The sequence below is a fragment of the Primulina eburnea genome, chromosome 4 (assembly GCF_022965805.1).
Source record: "Primulina eburnea isolate SZY01 chromosome 4, ASM2296580v1, whole genome shotgun sequence".
Classification (NCBI taxonomy): Eukaryota; Viridiplantae; Streptophyta; class Magnoliopsida; order Lamiales; family Gesneriaceae; genus Primulina; species Primulina eburnea.
Window position 1 is genome coordinate 33,022,661 of NC_133104.1, and position 24,393 is coordinate 33,047,053.

Consider the following 24,393-nt stretch of genomic DNA (forward strand, 5'->3'; position numbering starts at 1 on the left):
AGATTTCAGTTGCAAGCCTACCAGTTCATCTAATGAACAGAAGAAACCCAATTACCAGTTGAATCTGATGATTTAAGTGGAGCTTAATCATCAGAAGTATCACCGCTTAACTGCTATATCAGATCAAAATAGATGATCAATGCGGTTCAGTATCAGTTGAGTCCAGTTTAAGTCACCTCGACCAGTTAGCCGGCACAGAGATCAAGTCCAAGGCAAATTAGCTGCTCTTCTGGGAAAAAGAGACTCAAGATCGATGCAGCATTCAAAGCATTCAAGCCGACTAGTTGTTGATATATCCAGTTCTAGCATGTATAAACTGATTAATATTTGATGTTGTTTAAACTTTGCTATTATAGTAGCACTTTCCTTTACAAAATTTGGTGCACTTAAATGTATAAAAGGGACACATATTTGATTAAATAAACATCATTTTATCCACTTAGTTTCTATGTAATTGAACTGCTATTTTCAGACTTGTTGCCTAAACTGCTTGAATGTTAAATGATGTTAAAACCATTGTTAAAATTGCGTAAATGATTGTATTTTTTAGATGAAGTTTTTAATGCAGTTTTTAAGGGGGATTTTTCTTTAAAGTTATCTCTCGAACTAAAAATATTTTAAATTCGTTTTATACTCGTTTCTAATTCAGTTCTTAAAGAGGAGCTTTCTTATCCCTCGAACTGAACTTTTTTTAAATGTTTTTGATTCTCACAAAGGGGAGAATCAGTTAATTTTAAAAAAATTTAATCGCTTTAATTGTTCAAATTTTGTGATCATAAAAAAAGGGAGAACATTTCATGTTGAGGATCTTGCTTGATTTTGATGTTAACAAAACTTTATTTTTTTTTACTAATGAACTTATCTAAGTGTGCAGTTAGTGAATGTAACTGAAGCTATCGAAGAATGCAAACTGAAAATATCAACTGGTTGATCGAACCGAACCAATTCAACTCATGAATCGTAAACCAGTTTAACTGATCTTCAGCTCAGCAGAAGACTTTGATAATCCCGACCAACTGATGAAAAGTTCAACTGACGAAAAGCCTAGCTAATCAATTCAATTGAATCAATGAAATCAGTTCAGCTGATGAGCCAACTGATTTCACCTTATCAGAACAAGACCAGTTCAACTGACCAGTTCAGAACATCAGTTAAAGAACAAACTAGTTTGCAGTTGCCGAAAAGCTTACATAAATGGAATCCAGGTGTACACAAAGGTACAAAAGATTAGAAAGAACAAGATAAGGAAGAAGGATGTGATTGAGGTTGTCAAAAGGCTAATAAAATTAGTGATCGCAATCCATTTTAAACACGATTTTTCTAAACTTTTTGCATACTGAAAATTGAATAGTCAATTTGATGTCAAAATCAAAATATAATTTATTGAGTGATTGTGGTGCGTTCTACTCATAAATGTTCCCAATAGTACGTTGAGCTTTTACAATTTATTGTTTCAAAAGGAAAAATGATATATAGTTTATTGAGTGGGCAGCCGGACAAATTTATTACTGTCCTTGTCTGATTGTGAATGGGCGGCGCCAAATGATAGAGAATGCTCGGAATATTTGAAAGAAGTTGTGTCAAGCTTGATTTTAATTGGATCGAGCTAGAATTTGAGCTCGGAATTTGTGATGGCGATGAGGCGGTGCGGGACGGATTTGTCATCTATATTTCCGTTCTCGAATTCCATCTTACCCAATATCTGTTCTGATCCCTGTTTTTTGGGGTTCGGGGTCGGGATCACCATTCCTATTTCAAAAATATTAATGAGATAAGATGAGAGGGGATATGAGATTCCCCGAACAAAATTTTTTATTATATATTATTATTAGCGATAATAATATTATTATTCTTATTATTATTGTAAAAAATAATAATATTATTTTTATTATTATTATTTTCGGAACGGGTTTGAGGATGATGATAATATCCCATATCTGTCCCAAACTATTTCTAGATTTTAAAAAATCCTCGAACCCAAACCTGAAGAAATCGAGGATCCCAGCACCCTTCTTGGGTTTCTCCCATGAGGAAAATTATTATCCCTACTCATGCATCTAGTCAAAATTTAGGGGAACTTGTCCAATTTTGGTCCATAAAATTTTTAGAATTTGGTACTAATACATTAATTTTTAATTTTTGACTATTTTGATACAAATGCTAATGTAATATGTGGCAAGTTAATAACTTTTTATGTCACGTTGGCATTTTCTATGAAATATAATGTTAACGTTTTCCAGTAATATATCAGCAATTGAACAAAAAATAGATGGATTAGTGTATTAAAAATAAGACAAAAATTGGTGTGAGACGATGTCACGAGTCATATTTTGTGATACGAATATCTTATTTGGGTCATCCATAAAAAGTAATAAAAGTATTACTGTTTATGCTAAGAGTATTATTTTTTATTGTGAATATCGGTAAGGTTGACCGGTCTCACATATAAAAATTCGTGAGACCATCTCACAATTGACATTCTAAAACTAAATTTTGAAAACGTGAATGAGTCACAACTCTTTATTATTATTATTTCTAAACATATTAGTTGTCGGATGAGGTATGATTAATCATATTATAACATGTTATAATTAACTAAAAATGGTCGGTAATAATGAATGTTTTTTGAATAATCAGTTTGGTCGGCTATCAAAATCCCCACTCCACAAATGTTATTGGCCAGACGGACAGAAATGCCACGTGTCGCATTTCTATGCAATTGGAGGCGCCTCTCTTTGATAATTATTACAAGTCAAATAATTCAACAAAAGCTTTGGTACATAATGTGAGGTCATTTATTTTTATTATTTTTTTTAGTCAAAAAAATTCAAACATCTAATTTAATTGTTTGAAATCTATCAACCTTTTCTAATATATCGAATTTTTGTGTGCTTCATTCATTTTTAGAGGAAATTTATAAAAAAATCGTATTTGTAAGTTATTAGTATGTGTACAATTTTTATAGAGTGAGTCTCATGTGAGACCGTCTCACGGGTCATAATCCGTGAGACGGGTCAACCCTACCCATATTCACAATAAAAAGTAATACTCTTAGCATAAAAATTAATACTTTTTCATGGGTGACCCAAATAAGAGATCCGTCTCACAAATACGACCCGTGAGACCGTCTCATACAAGTTTTTGCCATTTTTATATTTTAGTTGGTCAAATTTTTGTATTAGTATAATAAATTTCTTCTTTTTACTTAAAATCAAATTCTCGCCAATTTTTTAATATTGAAAAGAAAATATGTCTCTGGAGTATCCAACACTATATATTATATCAAAATTCTCCCAATTAGATTATCAAAACCAGCAAATTTACGAGACGGTTTTCCTGAATTTTTTCCTATTTTACTCTATATTTTGATATAAATTTCCGTCATTTTTTTGTAAAACTATATAGGGTACATTGATTTAAAAGGCTTACCAACTCCCTAATTGGATGTAATTACATAATTTATTTAGCCAAAGGAACTAATTATAAATTTAATTTTACGCGTATATATAATATTCTGAATAGATAATTTATAATTTTTATATTATATCATCCGCTATATTAATTTAATATTTAAAAATTAAAGAAAACAATATTTTATACGACAGGCATCAAGATGTCGGTGAGGTTTAGTGAAGACATTGTTTGACCAAATTGTTGGAGCACTGATATCTATCTACCACTATATAAGAAGGTATGTGAGCCAATATGCATGGAGGAGCAAAACAAATAGGAAAAACTTATTGAGTAATTAAACTTCAACACATAAAAAAAAATATAAAAAGTCTCAATGCCGATTACAAGAATATCGATCGGAACACCGGCGGAGGCCAGCAAACCGGATGCCATCAAGGCCGCCGTGGCTGAGTTTATTTCGATGCTCATTTTCGTTTTCGCCGGTGAAGGCTCCGGCATGGCATTTGGTAACCTCTTTTATCACTTTAACTGATTTAAATCATATATTTTATTTGTATTTTCTTTTAAATTATTACTTTTTAAATATCAATAAATCATTTAATATTCTAAAAAAACTCTTTTGTATTATTATTGGACATATCATATCATATTTTTTCACGTGAAAAATCGATTGTGTCATGGTTTCCACAATCATCTCAATCATGTCTCCACAGCAAAGCTAACTAATGGCGGAGGAAGTACGCCTGCTGGCCTGATCGCGGCGGCCATAGCCCACGCATTCGCGCTCTTTGTGGCGGTTTCCGTGGGTGCCAACATCTCCGGCGGTCATGTAAATCCAGCTGTCACCTTTGGTGCCTTTGTGGGCGGTCATATTACACTTTTCAGGAGCATTTTATATTGGATCGCACAGTTGCTTGGAGCTGTTGTCGCATGCTTGCTTCTAAAGCTCTCTACTGGTGGACTGGTAATTAAAGTTACAAACTAATTAAATCAATTTAATAGTAATTAAAACCATTCTACATCTTGTTTCAAGGAAATAAAATAAAATTGAGAAAATATACAAAAAACTTAAGAATTTTTTTTTTTAAAAAAAACATTAGTCTTCTTATCATAAAAAGATATTAAAATTAAAAAATTTAGAAAAAGACCAAAATGACAAAATAATTTTTTTTTTTTTTGAACTTTTTTAGAAGACTCGGGATTTAAAAAAAAAATGTATATTTGTGGGAAGAAACTTAAATTTTAGAAAGTAAAAATAAACATTTATCATCGTTGACCTAAAGAATTTACCACCATTCTATTGGGTATTCCCCGATGTTGACCAACTATAAAAATGATTATCCAAACTAACTGTATGATATTTTATTTTATATAGTCATAAATTGCCAATATATTTTTCTAATAAACTGGTATTACATGTACTATTAATACATTAAATTTGTTTTCCACTTGATATATGTAATTACACTAAATTTTTGTATTTAAATTAACTTATTTTTAATATTTTTTCCCTCTCATTAAATATTATATTTGAGTTTTTCTTTAATAAAGATCAAAATAGTTACTCTGCTGCTAATAATATACTATAGATAGGCTAATGCACATTTATTCAACAAAACGGAGTTGAGATATATTGGTAATCTATATTCGAATATTACAATGGCACAGGAAACATCGGCGTTCGCCCTATCATCGGGAGTGTCGGTGTGGAATGCTCTCTTATTCGAAATCGTGATGACTTTCGGCCTAGTCTACACAGTTTATGCCACTGCAGTGGATCCGAAGAAAGGTGAGATAGGGATCATAGCCCCTATTGCCATTGGCTTCATAGTTGGTGCTAACATCCTAGCCGGCGGTGCCTTTGATGGGGCATCAATGAACCCGGCCGTGTCGTTTGGCCCGGCAGTGGTTAGCTGGACATGGGAGAACCACTGGGTCTACTGGCTCGGCCCATTCGTCGGTGCTGGTGTTGCCGCCCTCGTATATGAGATCCTTTTCATTGATCAGGGTGGTCATGAACGACTTCCAAATGTGGATTATTGAAGGGTTTGCCTTGAAAATTTAAATTTGGTCATTTTGTTCAGAATCTTGGGTCAAGTTCTGTTGTGGTGGTGTTTAATTAATTGTCTTTATTTCCAAGCTAGTAGGCCACTGCCACTGGCTTTTTGAATGTGATAAGATGTTGAATTGTGTCTTTGTTGTGGATCAATTGTGTAATTCTCTCTCAATTTAATGTATGAAAATGTTTAAATATCAACTTTGTGGCTTGGATGGATGAATTTGGGCTCATTTGATATCGACAAATATAATACTTTGTTGAACCTGTGAAGATCAAAAATTATAAACTAAAATGAGATTTTTCTTCTTTTGAAAAAACAAAAAAAAATAAAGAAAATTAAACACATTGGTGTGTGTGTGTGTGTATGTATATGTGTGTGTATGTATGTATGTATATATATGTAAGCAAATTATCATTGTATCATAGATGAGATTGAAGATCTCTCTATGTGGTTTTTACCGAATGAATATTTTTTCCAAATCATCAGTTTCTCTCTTATAAAGTAAGATAAAAGAGTCCATTTTTAACTTCTTCCCAAGATTTGTGGAGTTATCTTCAAAGCCTTATAATTACTTTAATTACCTTAAATGTTTTATTTTTCATTTAAAAATCAAAGGGGCAATTGTGAATATTCACTTAAAAATACCAATGGAGTTTGTAAGAGATACATATTTCAGACTTTTATCCAAATTAAATAAATTAAATATAAGCTTTATTTTTATTTTAAATGGATATGGTTATTTCGTCATTACAATACTTGTTTCAATTTGAAAATACATGTAAAATAATAGAGTAGTTTGTTTTTGCAACTTGAAAATCTCAAAATTCTATTGATCTTGAATTTTTTTTATAGCAAGTTGATTTTGATATTCTCAAATTCTATTGATCTTGCATTTATCACTGTTTGAAGGACATTCTCCATGTGAAATATACGGAGTTCAAATACAACGGTTGTTATCATATTAACCGGACACCTTCTTCGACCTTGCGAGATCAAAATCTACTCTCTCAAAGCTTTTAATCTATTGAAAATAGATAGCCTACTTTAAAAGAAGTAAAAAGTTAACAACACTAGTATTATTTATTATCGTAATTGTATAAAACGACTTTTTTGTTCCAAACCTATGTGAAATATTAAGAATTCATGATTTTTTCTTGTGAAAATTAAATAAGCAATTTCGCAGCGGCAAACATTTTTCTTTGTCGACAAACCAAATAAATTTTTCTCCTCCCAAACTCTGCTCCTCTACGATGCCTTAGTAGAAAAATAAAATATTTTCTCCTCCCCGACTTTGCTCCTTTACTAGGCGATGCCTTAGTAGGAAAATTTTTATTTAATTTTCCTCATCCACTCTGCTCCTCTGCTAGGCGATGCCTTAGTAGGAAATTTTTAATTTAATTTTCCTCCCCTACTCCACTCCTCTGCTAGACGACGCCTTAACAGGAAAAATTTAATTTCTCCCAAACACTGCTCCTATTCTAGGCGATGCCTTAGCAGGAATATTAATTCTCCTCATCCACTCTGCTCCTCCACTAGACGATGCCTTAGTAGAAAAATAAAATATTTTCTCATCTCCAACTTTACTCCTCTACTAGGCGATGCCTTAGTAGAAATTTTTTTTATTTAATTCTCCTCAACCACTATGCTCATCTGCTAGGCGATGCCTTAGCGGGAAATTTTTTATTTAATTCTTCTCATCCACTCTGCTCCTCTGCTAGGCAATGCTTTAGCAGGAAAATTTAATTCTCCTCCTCCACTCTGTTCTTCTGCTATACGACGCCTTTGCAGGAAAAAATTAATTTATCCCAAACACTGCTCATCTGCTAGGCGATGCCTTAACAGGAAAATTTAATTCTCCTCTTCTACTCTCCACCTCTACTAGGTGATGCCTTCGTAGAAAATAAAATATTTTCTCCTCCCCAACTTTGCTCCTCTACTAGGCTATGCCTTAGTAGGAAATTTTTTATTTAATTCTCCTCATCCACTCTGCTCCTCTGCTAGGCGATGCCTTAGCGGGAAAATTTAATTCTCCTCCTCCACTCTGCTCCTCTGCTAGACGATGCCTCAGCAGGAAAAATTTAATTTCTACCAAACACTTCTCCTCTACTAGGCGATGTCTTAGCAGGAAAATTTAATTCTCCACCACTTTGCTCCTCTCCTAGACGATACTTTAGCAAGAAAATTTAATTTTTCCCAAATTCTGCTCATCTTCTAGGCGATGCCTTAGCAGGAAAATTTAATTCTCCTTCTTCACTTTGCTCCTTTGCTAGGCGATGCTTTAGCAGGAAAATTTAATTTTTTCCAAACTCTGCTCATGTGCTAGGCGATGCCTTAGCAGGAAAATTTAATTCTCCCCATCCACTCTGCTCCTCTGCTAGGCGATACCTTAGCAGGAAAATTTAATTTTTCTCAAACTCTGCTCCTCTGCTAGGCAATGTTTTAGCATGAAAATTTAATTCTCCTCCACTCTGCTCCTCTGCTAGGCGATGTCTTAGCAGGAAAATTTAATTTTTCTCCTCCATAACTCTTCTCATCTGCTAGGCGATGCCTTATCAGGAAAATTTAATTCTCCTTCTCCACTATGCTCCTCTGCTAGGCGATGCTTTAATAGGTTTAATTTTTCCCAAACTCTTATCCTCTGCTAGGCGATGCCTTAGCAGGAAAATTTAATTATCCTCCTCCACTTTGCTCCTCTGCTAGGCGATGCCTTAGCAGGAAAATTTTCATTTTTCTCTTTTCCAACTCGGCTCCTCTACTAGGCGATCCCTTAGTAGGAAAAATAAAATTCTCCACTCTCATCTTCTGCTCCTCTATTAGGCGATACCTTAGTAGGAAAAATAAAATTCTCCACTCTCACTTTCTGAATCCTCTGCTAGGCGACGCCTTAGAAGGAAAATCAAAATTTCGCATCTTCACCCTCTGACTCCTCTGTTAGGCGACGCCTTAGCGGAAAAATAAATATTATCCACCATCATACTCTAACTCCTCTGCTAGGCGAATCCTTAGCAGGAAAATAAAGATTCTCCATCATCACCCTCTAACTCCTCTGATAGGCGACGGCTTAGTAGGAAAATAAAGTTTCTCCACCATCACCCTGTAACTCCTCTGCTAGACGACACCTTTGCAAAAAATTTAATTTTTCTCCTTTCAAAATACAACAACATTCATGAACTGAAAAGAAGAACTTGACTTTATTGAATTCAAACTTATTACATGCGAAAATTCAAAGATGAAATACATCAACGATAAAATCTAGAAGGATATTTTCTAAGGTGTTAATTATTCCAGTGCCTCTTTAAATCCTTGCTGATGTGAATCTTTGTACGAACGAATAGCAAACACGATTAAAGAAGAATCATGCCCTCAATTCAATAACGAACGAAGAATTCGTGTTGTCCCGATCTTTTGAATCAAGTATGGGTGTGTGATATTCACCTCTAAATTATAAAACTTAACAACAAATAATCACGAGTAAAACAATTGAATTATCAGACAAACCTTCAAAGAACTAGTCCTTGACAATCCGTATGAAATCAACTGACAAAAGTCACAAAGTATGACCCTTGATAAGTTTGATTTTTTATGAACACAAAGCGAAGCTTTGAAAAAGTTTGAGAGAAAATCTCAAAAGTTTGATAAACTATCAATATTAATCAGAATTGTGTTCAAAATTTCGTCCAAATATGTTTTAATAATTTAGAGATATCACAAATCTAGTTACCAAACAAATTAAAACACTAAAGAAGGAAAATATTCTCGCCAAACCTCCTGGTACACGGACCCCGTGTAGAGGTCCGGAAGGTGGTCCGTGTAGGCAATGAAATTCTCCATCTCGGATGTATAGGACACAGGACCCCGTGTACAGGTCCATGCTCGGGTCCGTGTAGGCACTGGATTTCTCAACCTTATTGTACTGGACACGGACCCCGTGTACAGGTCCGTGCTCGGGTCCGTGTAGCCTCGGTCGTTCAAAAGATGCTCGAATAATGTTCCTTTGGCCCCCACACGTACTCCCATGCATACCGAAGCCTTCCGCATTTTGCACCTCGCTTGTAAGTTCTTCTCCTTTGCTCATAAGCCCATGCAGTGCTTCTTTGAACCTCTTCAGTCGTCCCATCATGATTGATCCCTCCGGCAATTCTAAAGGATCTCATGCTTTCCTTGGAGCTTGACCATCCGTGTTCGCATCACTTGCTTTGAGCATTCTCCAAGTAATTAGCTTCAGAATTAAATTTTTCAATCACTCTGAAAAGACCTTCCCACTCTAGGTCCAACTTTCCCCTCTTCTCTTCGTGTTCCTTCACCCGAACCAAACCACCCACTTCTTCCTTTCCTAATCATGTTAACATCTACACGCGCTCCTTTTCCCTCCTCCCTCACTACCCCTTCATAACACCGACGCACGACTTTTTGGTCCCCACGCAAGACTCCAACTTCTTTTCCCACAGGAAACTTAAGCTTCTGATGACAAGTGGAAGCTACAGCTCTAAAATCCTTTAGGGCTGGCCGTCCTAGAATTCCATTATAAGCTGATAGAGTATCCACCACGGTGAAGGCGATCATTTTGTCACCCGCCGAGGATCAGTCCCCAAGGATAGGGGAAGAACAATCTGACCCAAAGGCGGGATGACATGTCCTGTAAACCCATACGACGGGGTGGAGATTGATCCAACGTACTCTTTAACAAGACGTTTACAGAGATTCCATTATCAATAAATATCCTCGCCACATCATAATTGGCAATGGTGACCGTCACCACCAAGACATCGTTATGTGAAGTCACAACGCCTTGGAGGTCTTCCGGTCCAAAGCTGATGACGGGGTATTGTGGTAAGTCTGCACCCCTAGATATATCAAAGTTCTCCAACCTTCTCTCATGTGCCTTCCGAGCTCGCCTAGAGTCTCCATCAGTAGCACCACCCGAGATCATATGAATCAATTCTCTCGTAAGGTGGTTATCATCATTCATTTCTCTTTTCGGTTCGATGGGCTTGAGGAACATTTTGACCTCGACCTTCCCATCTCTGCTCCCTGACCTTCTGATTTATCCATGGAGGACGTTGACCATAACTATGGGACGGGCGAGACCTCGATCGACTCCCGGATGCGGATCCTTCTCGTCTGTCCCGCGAAGGCAATCTAGCCCTGCTCTCAACCTTTTGTGACTTCTCCCACCTCCCCTCGGACTCTCTCACCTCCATCACCTTGTCATGACTCTTATCCAGAGGAACATGAGATGAGAACTGTCCTCTACCTCTAGTTTTATCCTCCTCTCTTTCACCTGCATCCCTCTTCTTTCCTCCTCTCTATACTCTCTCAACTCTTCCTGCTCCAGGTCTCTGCTCCATCCTCTTATATCGCTGGGCATCCTCTAAATTCACATATTTTTCCGCCCGAGCTAACAGATCATCATAACTCGACGGAGGTTTCTTGACCAGTGACTTGAAAAATTCTCCTCCCCACAACCCTTGGGTAAAAGCACTTATCATTACGTCGGGGGTAGCCGCTGGATATGGTTATTTGGTCATTACAATGCTTGTTTCAATTTGAAAATACATGTAAAATAATAGAGTAGTGTGTTTTTACAGCTTGAAATTCTCAATATTCTATTGATCTTGAATTTTTTTTTATAGCAAGTTGATTTTGATATTCTCAAATTCTGTTGATCTTGCATTTATCACTGTTGGAAGGACTTTCTCCATGTGAAAGATATAGAGTTAAAATACAACGGTTTTAATAATATTAACCGGACACCTTTTAGCAGACTTTCTTGACCATTTGAATCGACCTTGCGAGATCAAAATCTACTCTCTCAAAGCTTTCAATATCTTTGAAAGTATATAGGCTACTTTAAAAGAAATAAAAAGTTCACAACACTTGTATTATTTGTTATCGTAATTGTATAATTTGAGTTTTTTTTTTCCAAATCTTTATGTGAAATATCAAAAATTCATACTATTTTCTCTAAAAATAAATTAAATACGCATCCTAGACATTCAATTTTTATAAAGAATTGCACGTGTACTCCAACATCAACTAGAAACCTGCGAGTTGGCGTATCCTAATAATATCTCATAGACAAATGATCAAAATATCAGCGAACAAAACAGTTAGAAAGAAAAATTAATTTGCTACAAATCACAATTCCAATATAAAGTCTGAACTAGTCTAGCCAATCTGAAATATAACTTGTAGCGAATTGAGTTATCTTTCTAACGATTTTGCCCGCTGGTCATTTTGATCACAATGTCTATGAGATATAATCAAAATATTTCAAGATTCCAGCTGGTTCAGGAAGTGTTCATGCAATTTTTTATAAAATTTTAATATCTAAAATGCCAATTTTTTATTTTCACAAATAATAAGTATGAATTTTTTATATTTTACGCAGGAGTTCGGAGCAAAAAACTCTATATAAAACTGATATAATGTACAAGGATATAGTGCCAAAGTTTAGAGCAACTCCGAAAAAGACATTAATCCGGTTATTTGAAAGAAACGACATTCCCTTTTGGTTCGTCCGAAGTAAATCTGGATATGATCCACTTGTGATCCAGATGGAATCCGAAAGCGGTTTTTTTTTTCCTTCGTAAACTTGGATGTCTCCGTCAATCTGCTAAATTATAATTTTACTAATTATTAATTATTATAAAAAAGAATAAATGTTGTGAAAAAGTAAAAATTTATGGTAAAAAGTAAAAATCTCAAACTCTCAAAATTTACCAAACTACACACTTTATAAAATTTTTCTCTCTACTCAATGAATTTATTCACAAATGGTGAGGCTATTTATAGAATTTCTTTAGTAATAATCCAAAACTAAAATATATCATTACCTACATCATCACACACAAATTTCTAATTTTACAACTCTTATTTTCAACATTCAAATATTCAACTATTACTTTTTCAACATTCAAATTTTTATTTTCAACATTTCCCCTTGTAATGACGATCATGATACGATGATGTCTTCATTACGTGTTTTTGTACTACCTCGTTAAAAACATTAACAGGAAAAACCCATTGGGATAAAAAACCATAGTAAGGGAAAAGAGTGCAGTCACGTAAATTCCTCCTCATGTTGACACGAACAATTCTTCACAAATTTTGTAGATTGCATATCTCAATATTATATATGTGCTTTCTGAATATTGTCGTAGGAAGTGCCTTGTGAAGAGATCTGATGAGTTTTTACCTGATTGAATGTGACGAACATCAATATATGTATTCTTCTCAAGCTCCTTGGTGAATGCGAAGAACTTAGGAGGAATATGTTTTGTTCTGTCGCTTTTTATGTATCCTTCTTTCATTTGAGCAACACATGCAGCGTTATCTTCATATAGTATCACAGGCTTCTTGTCGAATGATAATCCACATGAGATTTGGATAGGTTGAGTCATTGATTTTAACCGCACACATTCACGGCTTGCTTCATGCAGTACAATAATCTCGGCATGATTTGATGAAGTTGTTACTAGTGTTTGTTTCTGTGAACGCCAAGAAATTGCAGTGCCTCCACGAGTAAATACATATCCAATTTGAGAACGTGCCTTGTGTGGATCAGATAAGTATCCAGCATCGGAATAACCAATTATACTTGGATTAGCATCTTTTGAATACAAAAGTCCCAAGTCTGTCGTTCCTCGTAGATAACGGAATATATGTTTAATTCTGTTTCAGTGTCTCTTTGTTGGGTATGTGTTAAATCATGCCAACAAATTTACGGCAAAAGATATATCAGGCCTTGTACAAATTGTAAGATATATAAGGGCACCGATAGCACTTAGATATGGTACTTCTGGACCAAGGATATCTTCATCATCTTCACATGGACGAAATGGATCCTTTTCTATGTTTAATGATCTAACAACCATTGGAGTACTTAAAGGATTTGATTTATCCATATTAAAACGTTTAAGGATCTTTTCTGTATAACTTGTCTGGTGAACAAATATTCCACATTCTTTTTGTTCAATTTGTAAACCCAGACAATACTTGGTTTTTCCAAGATTCTTCATTTCAAATTCTTTCTTCAAGTATGACACAACTTCTTGAATTTCCTTGTTCGTTCCAATGATGTTTAAATCATCAACATATACAGCAATAATTAAGCATCCGGATGTTGTTTTCTTAATGAAAACACAAGATCATATTGAATTATTTACATATATCTTTTTTATCAAGTGATCACTTAGCCGATTATACCACATTCGGTCGGATTGCTTTAACCCATATAATGATTTTTGTGATTTCACAGAATAACATTCTCTGGGTTTTGAACTTTGTGATTCAGGCATCTTAAATCCTTCAGGGATTACTATAAAGTGATCCATATAAGTAAGCTGTAACAACATCCATAAGACACATTTCTAAATTTTCAGATACCGCCAAGCTAATCAAATACCGAAACGTAATTGCATCCATCACAGGAGAATACGTTTCTTCAATCAATTCCAGGCCTTTGAGAAAAACCTTGTGCAACAAGTCGAGCTTTATATCTTACTATTTCATTTTTGTGATTTGGCTTTCGAATAAATACCCATTTGTATCCAACAGGTTTTACACCTTCAGGGGTAAAGAATATAGGTCCAAAAACATTACGTTTATTTAGCGAATCTAATTCAACCTGGATGACATCTTTCCATTTTATCCAATCCTGTCGATTTTTACAGTCACCAAAAGATTTTGGTTCATGATCTTCATTATCATTTATGATGTCGATTGCCACATTATAAGAAAATATATCATCAATTTCTTCTATATCTTTTCGGTCCATTTTTTTCAAGTATTAATATAATTGATAGAGATTTCACGATTCTCGTCAGTTTGTGGTTCTGACAGAACATTTTCATCATCATGTATTTCTTCAGGAACATCATTATCTATTTTGTGATCATCATGTGTTTTTCAGGAACATCATTCTCTATTTTGTGATCATCGTGTTTCTCTATGAATTTTCTTTTTCGAGGATTTTTATCCTTAGAACCGACTGGCCTTCAATGCTTCAAGCGTTTAATGACATCATGAGTATCTTCAATTATTTCTTCGGAATTTCAATTTTAGAAGGGGCATTTGCAGCATGTATATATGATTTAATTACCCCTTTTGTTTCTCCAATGCATCTGGTATTTGATTTGCTATTTTTTGCAAGTGCACAATTTGCTGTACATATTTTTCACATTGTTTTGTTCTTAGATCCAGATGTAACAATGATGATATATACCATGTAATTTTTTTTTGGTATGTTTCTATTCTCCCCCTAACATTGGGAAGATTTTCTCATTAAAATGACAATCAACAAAACGTGATGTGAACACGTCGCCTGTCTGAGGTTCAAGATATCGAATGACTGATGGACTATCATAACCGATATAAATTCCAATCTTTCTTTGAGGTCCCATTTTTTTCGTTGAGGTGGTGCAATAGACACATATACCATACATCCAAAAATTCTCAGATGAGAAATGTCTGGTTCTTTACCAAATGCAAGCTGCAATGGGGAGTATTTATAATATACACTTTGTCTTATGCGAATTAATGCAGCGGCATGTAAAATTGCATGTCCGCATATAGAAATATGTAGCTTTGTTTTCATAATCATTGGTCTAGCAATCAGTTGCAGACGTTTAATCAATGATTCAGTCAATCCATTCTTTCTATACACATGAGCTACATGATGCTCAACAATGATTCTCATAGACATACAATAATCATTGAAAGTCTGGGAAGTAAATTCACCAGCATTATCAAGTCTAATTTTCTTGATTGTATAATCGGTAAATTGATTCCTCAATTTTATTATTTGAGCAAGTAATCTTGCAAATGCAACATTTCGAGTTGACAATAAACATATATGTGACCATCTGCTGGAGGCATCAATCAATACCATAAAATATCTGAATGGTCCACATGGTGGATGGATTAGTCCACAAATATCACCCTGAATACGTTCAAGAAACATTGGTGATTCAGTTTGGATTTTAGCTGGTAATGGTCTTATAATAAATTTTCCAAGAGAACATGCTTTACATTGAAACTTATTATTCTGAAAGATCTTATTGTCTTTCAACGGATGACCATGTGTATTTTATATAATTCTTCGCATCATTTTTGAACCAGGATGTCCTAATCGATCATGCCAATTGGTTAATATTAATGAATTATCAATTACCATGTTTGATTCGATGTGACTTATATGTGTATAATGCAATCCAGTAGGGAGCATTGGTAGTTTTTCAATCACATATTTCTTTCCTGATTTATATGTGATAAGACACATATATTTCTCATTCTCTTCATTCATTGTTTGAGTATCATACCCATGGAAATATATATCATTAAAACTCAACAAATTTCTTTTCGATTGGGTTGAATACAAAGCATCATTGATCAAAAATTTTGTACCATTAGGTAACAAAAATTATGTTTTACCACAACCTTTAATCAAGTCTACATGACCTGATATTGTATTCATCATTGTTTTTGTTGGTTTTAGTTCCAAAAAATATCTTTTATCTCGGAGGATAGTGTGCGTTATACCACTATCGGGTATGCAAACTTCAGCTTTGTTCATAATATTTTCCATATTTGAACTTCAAAAGAAATATGCAATGAAATAAAATTACTAACAATACATTTATAAAAATAAAATACAATACAATACATATGTAAAAAAATATAACACACGATAAAACATATCATACGAGCACATGAAAAAATAAAATATTTTACATATTTATTCTACCAGCAAATTGATCATTGTCTGAGAAATCAATCAGAAAATCTCCAGCATCAAAATGAGTTGAATCACTCAAATGTTCACTGTGTTCAGTGAAGTTGGTCTCCTTTTCTTTCCCCTTTAATGATTCTTTATAAAGTTTATAAATGTGCTCAGGGGCTCGACAAATACGGGACCAATGTCCTGGAGTACCACATCTGAAACAAGAACTTTCAAATTTTTTTGAGTGATTCTCATTAACACTCATATTCTCATTATGCCTTTTCCGTGGATGGTTTGGGACGTTCTTTTGAGATGAGTTATAAAAGTAACTATATCGATTATTTTCAAAACCACGACTGCGTCCACGACCACGACCACTTCCACGTCCACGTCCCCGTCCACGTCCACGTCCACGAGCACGACCTCGATTTCGTCCTCGACCGAAATCTTGTCTATCACTTTGATTTTGATTTTCAGATTTAAATTCATTTTGTCTTACGACATTTACTTCAGGAAATGCCGTTGAACCAGTAGGTCGTGCCTGATGATTTCCCATTAACAGCTCGTTATTCTTTTCCGCCACAAGGAGACAGGCGATAAGTTCAGAATATCTCGAAAATCCACGCACTCTATATTGTTGTTGTAGAGTTATATTCGATGCGTGAAAAGTGGAAAATATTTTTTCAAGCATTTCCAATTCAGTATTCTCGTATCCACAAAATTTCAATTGCGAGATTATTCTATACATCGCCGAATTGTAATAACTGACTTTTTAAATTCTTGAATCTCAGTGTATTTCATTCATCCCGGGCGGTCGGAAGTATAACTTCCCTTATATGTTCGAATCTTTCTTTTAATCTCTTCCACAAAGCCATTGGATTTTTTTCAATTAGATAGTCACATTTCAATCCCTCGTCGAGATGTTGACGCAAAAATATCATGGTTTTTGCCTTTTTTGTGATGTCGATATGTCATTTTCTTTTATGCTCTCACTTAGACCCAATGACTACATCGAGAGTCCATAGCATATAATTTTTCCCCGTAATATCAAGAACAATGAATTCGAGCTTTGCCAAGTTTGACATGGTGGTACTAAAAAATTACGATGCATTTTATTAGTGAATGAATATTGCAATACAAAGTAATAGATAAACAACAAGTACAAACATTCGTAAAAATAAAGAAAACACACGAGGAGGCTATTCTCCGATAAATACAAGACTCGTGAGTATGATATCTAAAATAATTAAAAATAACCTTGAGAAAGCCATCTTCTTTTTTCTTCGAAAATTTTGAGGAAAAATAATTGTTTAGAGAAGAAGAGAAAGTTGGAGTGATTGAATGTGTTTATGAGATCATATTTATAAGGCAAAATCTAGCTGTGTTGTTACCGTTTATGACCGTTGGTGTACAAAAAAATAAATATATGTATTTGTATAATTTTATGGTAATAATATGGTGTATATGATATTAGTCATGTTTAAATAATTATGTATGTTGTATCACATTATTATAATGATGTGTCATAAGTTATTTTGTTTAAAAACCTTATAGACTTTTATACTTGTCGTATCCCTTACCGGGAGTGTTGGATGTCGTCTCAACATCCTCCCAAGATTTATAACAAGTTTTTGAAAATTTTATTTTTATTATATAATAACAGTATATTATATATTAAATATATACACAATAAATAAACAGTAAAATAAATATTATTACTTTTGTTATCTTTTTCTTTAGTTTTGGAGCTTGGAAAAATACGGAAGACTTTTAGAGTTTCGTGCTGATAATGTATTGTGTAAAAATACTCTCAAAATTTACCAAACTATACACTTTATAAAAATTTTCTCTTTACTCAATTGTGAATTCTTCACAAATAATGAGACTATTTATAGAATTCCTTTAGTAATAATCCAAAAATAAAATATATTATTAACTACATCATCTCACACAAATTTCTAATTTTACAACTCTTATTTTCAACATTCAAATATTCAACTATTATTTTTTCAACATTCAAATTTTTTATTTTCAACAATAAACACAATTTTTAACAAAGTTTTATAGTAATTTTTATTAAATAAAAGGGATACTTCTGCTTAGACCAAAGATGATTTCATTACCGAGAGAAAATAATATTGTTTTTTCATGACAAATTTTCCTAAGTTGAGCAAGAAATCGAGATCAACACAAGAAAATTATAAAATTATAGATACAAACCAATTCTCTATGATATGTATCTATCCTGTTGCTCTTGAAGAAGCTTCGCAGACGATTTCGCGTCCAGATAAAGACTACTCACCTCTTCAAGATCCGCCTAAAATAACACACAGAAATGAGTAAATGTTCTCTTAAAAAACGACCGCGTCGTGAAGATAAGAGTGAAGAAGATTACCTTGCAAATAGTGTCGCGACCATTCATTTTAGCAATTATGCTGGCCGGAGTTAGCAGTTGAACGGCGTGTCTGAGGAAAAAAACATTGACTCAGATTTTTGAGACCAGGAAAAAAAATTCAATACCAAATAATTAAGGAAAACTAAAAAGTGATGCAAACCTCAGGGATGCTTGTTGTCCAATTTCTCCAAGAAAAGCCAGACTTTCCTCATCTATTTTCAGCTCCTCCACCTGCGCTCGGATGGCTAATATCTGAACCATAAATCAAGAATTCGTCAAGATTCATAGTGTATGTAAGATGCTATGAGGTTTTGATGATATTTAGAAGGGGTTGTGCAATGTAAGATGAAGGCGAGAATCTTACCTGTATCATTTCAGCAGGACCGTAGGTTTCTGTTCTTATAATAACCAAGCGGTCTAATAAGTCTATTGGAATGCCATGAGGACTATTCATGTCAGTGCCTCTGCAAAGAAGCGCAGTTTTTAGACTAGTCTTAAAGATCAGCTGTTGATAAATGAGCATGGTCCCCGATACAGCAAATATTTCTTTACCTGACATTACAAATTCCTCGATTTGTAGCAAAAATCACTATTGGTGATAATGAACTTTCTAAAGCACGATTCAAATATGAAAAACATTCCATATCCAGCATATGCACCTGAGTCATTCTCATTGTCACTGAATGTTTAAGAACATTTTAAGGTAGCATGTACATAAATGTGCAAGAGAAAATAACCTCATCGATAAATAAAACACCAGGAACAAGTTCCGCCACACCTTCGTCTATGTACCTGTTAACAACCTGAAATTCATACCTTATTAATACTCAATATACTGAATAATCTTAGCATGAAGAGAGAATTGAACAGTTTAAAAAAGTTGAATTTGTTCAATAGTACATGTTTCTTGACAAAAAACAAACAATGATATAAACCTGGAACATGATAACACACCTTATTTATTTCTTGCCTTAGTTTGTCAGTGATTTCTGTTTTCCTGGGCTTCATCATTTGACCCATTAGGGACAATATATCTTGTCCTCCTTGAGGTCGTGCATTTGCAGCATCTAGATCATGCAAAGTAACATCCTGACAAGGAATAAAATCAATGTAAAAAAGGATGCATAATAACTTGTTTAAATCTTCACATCCCTCCACCAATTCAAAGTGTGTAACTTGGACAAAACAAGACAAAAAAGTAGGAAAGCTTGTCAAGAGAGCTATCACAATCCATCTAAAAGAACACGTTGCCAGATAATAATTTCCAGTGTTCTTTTCGTTATTATCTGAAGGCCTTTATGACTAACTCGTAGCAATACAAATTCTTCTCAAAACAGATGGAACGATTAAAGAGCGTGCAAACAAAACTCCGGAGGATATAAAAAACGATCAATCGCGCAACAAAACTTCGGCTGAGTAAAGAAATAACACATAATATTGGAGCCTTGGAGGATTGGGCACTTTGAAATTAAGCATCAAGCTTATAGGAACTTATATCCACAACCACCCACATACACATACCAAAATATCTAATTCCAAAAAAAAAACCCTCCAATCGTTTTACTTCGCATGTCATAATCATCTAATTCCAAAAAAAAAAAAAAACCCTCCCATAGTTTTTCTTCGTGTGTCATGTTTCTTACTCAATGTTGTAAATGGCGAAAGGCAGTGGCAGTCAGTCAGTATCGCCTCAGCTACCTAGGCACCGAGCCTGCCGCCGCCTCCCGCTTCAGTCGCCTAGGCTGTTGAATCTTTTTTAGCAATTTTTTATAGGTGATTATATATAATTATGCAATGTAATTGCAAATAATTATCATTTTTTATATGATATGTGTAATTAAATAACGTTTATGCGTTAAAAAAGCTCAATACAATAATACTAGACAAAGTGCAAATAAATATAAATGCAAACTAACAAACTAATTAAAGTGGTGGCTGATGGCGACAGCGGCTGGAGGCGGTTGCTGATGGTGGAGGACACTTAAAACCAAAAATTAAATATACTGCCTTCGCTGACTACTCGCCCGCCTCACCCGCCGGATAGCCTCGGACCGCCTATAGAGACCGCCTTAGATAAAGGTGGGGGGGCGGTCGAGGGCCGCCTACCACCTAGGCACCACCTCAGCAGCCACCTCGACCACCAGTTAGAATGTTGTTCTTACCTAATATAAACGGCCTCACATTTTTACAATTTTTCTAGAGCTAAACAACATAAACCTCGAAAACACAAGCAACGATGCCCCAATAAGGTTGTTTTCCTCCTTGAACAAACACCTCAGCCAGTCACCTGCTTTTCCCTAAGTTTCACCTAGCCTCTGGCCTAAACAATTGTGCCTCTGCTCAATAGAAGAATGTTAATTCCTAAATTACAATTGCTTTCCCCTCCAACTCATCATCAGACAATACTTCAAAAGAAATCCAACCTCTAAAGTTTAAACCAAGCCCCAGACTTGATAAAGTAATAAACAAAAGTGCAAACGGTCAATAACATCAAACATACACTAAATGCCCCCAGATGCAGTGCCATATATTGAAAATTGAAATTGATATAGAAGATATTGCACGATTGACAGTGGAAAATTACATATGATTGTTTCAAGAAAAAAGGGAAATAAAAAGCAAACTGGACGCTCTTTTCAATCAGTTGCTGTAAAATCATTGAATTGTGCATTTGATATTATAAAGTAACTAAGTAGCAACATCACATTACACATATTAGACATTTTCTTTTCCAGTTGTCTACAGAGATGAAAGACTCTGTATAGTGTCCAAACATGGCGCTTCTGCATAAGAAATTATGCCCTATTACATTCTTATGTGCATCGCAAGCTCAATGCCATGGTCATAATTGATCTCCCAGGATTTTAATGCAAACCAAAACTTTAACATTGTTATCAGAAGCAACGATGCCCATTTCTTATCAATCAATAAATGAAATTGCACAGCATGGATACGCACCTGGACTATCTCCTTTTTCTTGTGAACCTCTCCTTTAGGAAGTGGAACATATTCTTCTGCCTCAAGATCAAATTCAGTGGCAAATAAATCACTCCTGCCAACCCTTTTAACTGCTCCACTATTTGCTTCAATGTATATAACGTCACCAACCGCCACCTGCAACTTCAGCATTATCACTAGAGCTAGAAGATGTGAAGTGTGAACAATGAAAAACAAGAATTTTTGTAAGTTAATGAATCATGGCAGAAGTGTTATTTAAGATGAGAAAACATTTTCATCTAAAATCAGTTTTACATGACCACGAGGGACAATGGTGTTGCACAAGAAATGACATACAAAAACTTTATCTAGTAGTTAGAGAGGAAAGGAATGGACAAATCTTTATAAAAGAATTAACCATAAGAGTCAGGTTCCTTAGGAACTCGCCTTTTCCTTAATCAAGGCATCATATATCGTAGGATCCAGCTTCAATTGTTTGGTTCCTTTAACAGTTTTCAACCCAATAATAACATGGCTAATACTTTTACCATATCCACCTGTTATACTTTCAGTTTCTTCTGGGGATAGTTCTGTCACCTGTCATCCATGCACCACATAAAACATCAACACTGGAATGAAGAAAATACAGTATTTGTTTCCACAAATTTCATAAGAACCAATTAAAAGAATAATCAAATAACTTGCCTCTCCTTCGTAGACCTCTTTGTTTTCTTTAATCCGGAGGCCAATAGCTCTTCGGAAATTCTCCATTAGAACCTCTGTCTTCTTTACTTCGGATGAATACACTTCTGATCCCACCATTGGGCAAAATGGAACCTTCATATTAAAAGGAAAAACATAACCAGAAGAACGAACTTGATGAACGTTAACATGAACATACTACTAAAATAATGCAGGTCAAAATGACAAATATTACAGACCAAATTCGGGAAACAAATACCTTGCTACCAAGTTCCTGTGAAATCCCCAAAGCAAGAGCTGTCTTTCCAGTACCAGGAGGACCAGCAAACAATAACGCACGCCCTGCCATTTTCTTTTGGCGTATCATATCAACGACAAGGCCTGCAGCTTCCCTTGCAGATTCTTGACCGACGAAACCGGCAGCCAAAGGTAGAGCTTTACCATTAGACTACATCCAATAAGAGCGTGGAACAAAAGCAACTAATAATAAGTATAAAGAAAAAAGATCGACTTCACCATATCTTGTTAAATGTCTTATAACTCCATTAGTATTCACCATACAAACCAACGCTACAATGAACAAAAAAGCATCAAGCTTCCCAAAGAAACTCAATAAGCCAAACCTTTAGGCTTCAGGAAAAAAATTTCTTCATTATTACTTGTTTATCTATTCATTTAACTTCACACCCAAATCTCAAACATCAAAACCCAGTTTCTTTCGATCTTACCTTCAACTGCTAAAGGTATAAATAAATTTTTTTAAAAAAAAATAAGGCAGCATAAGTTAAAAAAGGCACAAGTTCAACAGGGAAAAACAAACAAGCAAACAAACAAGACCTCAAGTCCAAGGCCTTTAATGTGAGTATGAGTGGCTATTCTCTGCGTCTTTGTGGTGGATTGTACTTCTTCGATCTTCATTTATCCGCCTATTAAACTACTATCCTACACCCGTCTAGTGAATTTCTCAAGATTCTCTTCTTGATTAACCCTTTTCTCCACTGGGTTCCCGTTCTCGGTCTGCTGAAGCTTGGCGCTCTACTGGAGGCGAGCTGGGGTTTAAGGAGAACGGAAAGTGAAAAATGGTAGGATGGGTTATCGGGCTATATCCGACATTTGGGCCTGTGGATGGATCCATATTAATTAAAAAATTCATATTATTTATCTACACATATTTTTGTATATGACGTGGGTTTACGGCCTTTCTAGGATTAATTTTATGAGTAAAAAATTATGGACAACTTATTTAAAAATCCTCATTTCCTTCAAAACTTAAATTTTACTCCTCTTCCCTTTAAAATTTAGTTTTACTCCTCATTCTTCTAAAAATCCCCATAATACCCTTATCTTTGATTTATGATACGTGGCATTGTTATACCTATCGAGCCTGTTCTTGAAGGACATATAACCCCAAGACATACAGCTACGCAAGGTTTTCAGTCTATATACCATGCTCAATTAATCGATTTTTTTTTAAAAAAATATGGTTCATCATGCTTCCGTATAATAAATTGAACAGTTTACCTCTTTGACCAACGTGTCGTCGGGTTATATCCATCGGGTTTTACAGACTGCTCCTCACAGCCTAACCACGCAGTCGCAACAGATGGTTCCTGACACAGATTCCTTCAACTGCACTTAGCACAACCCTGTTTCGTTTCCTACCTCAGGGTGTATAGTAAAGTAGTTCAATTTTAAACTAATACATGAGATGGGAAAAAAGTCTTGATTCTTTTATTCAAACATACGAAATATCATTATATAGTAACCTCCTGTAGAGGAGGAGAAACTTGTTCCGCTACTTATAGTAGCCGAATTTACAGCACACATAAAATTGAAACAGAAAATATTACAAATTATTTCGAAGAAAAACAAAGAGGTTGAGTGATGTCTTCATCTTCCTTCTGCCTGGTTATTTATAGAAGTCTCTTGCGGATTTGATTTTCGGACTTCAACTCTTGCTTTTCTTTATTGTCATCCAGTTGTGTTTGACAATATCTCTTGATTGGTTGGTAAATGGTCCCTCCATCTTTTCTTGATTTGTCTATTTTCTAGATCATTAATCTAGAAATAGCTTGTTCTTCTGATTTTATCTCCTAGCATAACCAGTAGATATGTGCTTGTATCATATCAGCCGAGATCTCGTTCTCTTCTTCTTTCAATAG

At 34.8% G+C, this 24,393-nt stretch overlaps 2 protein-coding genes across 2 annotated transcripts; one reads left to right on the forward strand and one right to left on the reverse strand.

Moving 5' to 3' along the window:
* Positions 1-3,692: 3,692 nt before the first annotated feature.
* LOC140830969 (aquaporin TIP1-2) lies at positions 3,693-5,671 on the forward strand. The gene is made up of 3 exons (XM_073194592.1): positions 3,693-3,920; positions 4,128-4,378; positions 5,083-5,671. The coding sequence occupies exons 1-3, from the start codon at positions 3,788-3,790 to the stop codon at positions 5,455-5,457; spliced, it is 759 nt and encodes a 252-aa protein (XP_073050693.1). The 5' UTR covers positions 3,693-3,787; the 3' UTR covers positions 5,458-5,671.
* A 12,609-nt stretch (positions 5,672-18,280) lies between these two features.
* LOC140830970 (ruvB-like protein 1) lies at positions 18,281-23,333 on the reverse strand. Its single transcript, XM_073194593.1, has 12 exons — positions 23,069-23,333; positions 22,491-22,679; positions 22,235-22,366; positions 21,977-22,126; positions 21,551-21,706; positions 19,547-19,681; positions 19,330-19,395; positions 19,145-19,251; positions 18,957-19,056; positions 18,753-18,844; positions 18,593-18,662; positions 18,281-18,514 (listed from the first exon to the last, which is right to left on the reverse strand). Exons 1-12 carry the CDS (start codon positions 23,147-23,149, stop codon positions 18,425-18,427), a joined length of 1,368 nt encoding a protein of 455 aa, XP_073050694.1. The 5' UTR covers positions 23,150-23,333; the 3' UTR covers positions 18,281-18,424.
* Between the last annotated feature and the right edge of the window lie 1,060 nt (positions 23,334-24,393).

What these genes read in the sequence shown, in the direction of transcription:
- LOC140830969 (XM_073194592.1), top strand. Translation starts at nt 3,788, where the DNA reads ATGCCGATTACAAGAATATCGATCGGAACACCGGCGGAGGCCAGCAAA. An exon ending in AGGCTCCGGCATGGCATTTG is followed by an intron (nt 3,921 to 4,127) that starts GTAACCTCTTTT and finishes ATGTCTCCACAG; the next exon opens with CAAAGCTAACTAATGGCGGA. An exon ending in AGCTCTCTACTGGTGGACTG is followed by an intron (nt 4,379 to 5,082) that starts GTAATTAAAGTT and finishes ACAATGGCACAG; the next exon opens with GAAACATCGGCGTTCGCCCT.
- LOC140830970 (XM_073194593.1), bottom strand. Translation starts at nt 23,149, where the DNA reads ATGAAGATCGAAGAAGTACAATCCACCACAAAGACGCAGAGAATAGCC. An exon ending in CACAGGAACTTGGTAGCAAG is followed by an intron (nt 22,367 to 22,490) that starts GTATTTGTTTCC and finishes TTTAATATGAAG; the next exon opens with GTTCCATTTTGCCCAATGGT. An exon ending in GTGTTTTATTTATCGATGAG is followed by an intron (nt 19,252 to 19,329) that starts GTTATTTTCTCT and finishes AGAATGACTCAG; the next exon opens with GTGCATATGCTGGATATGGA.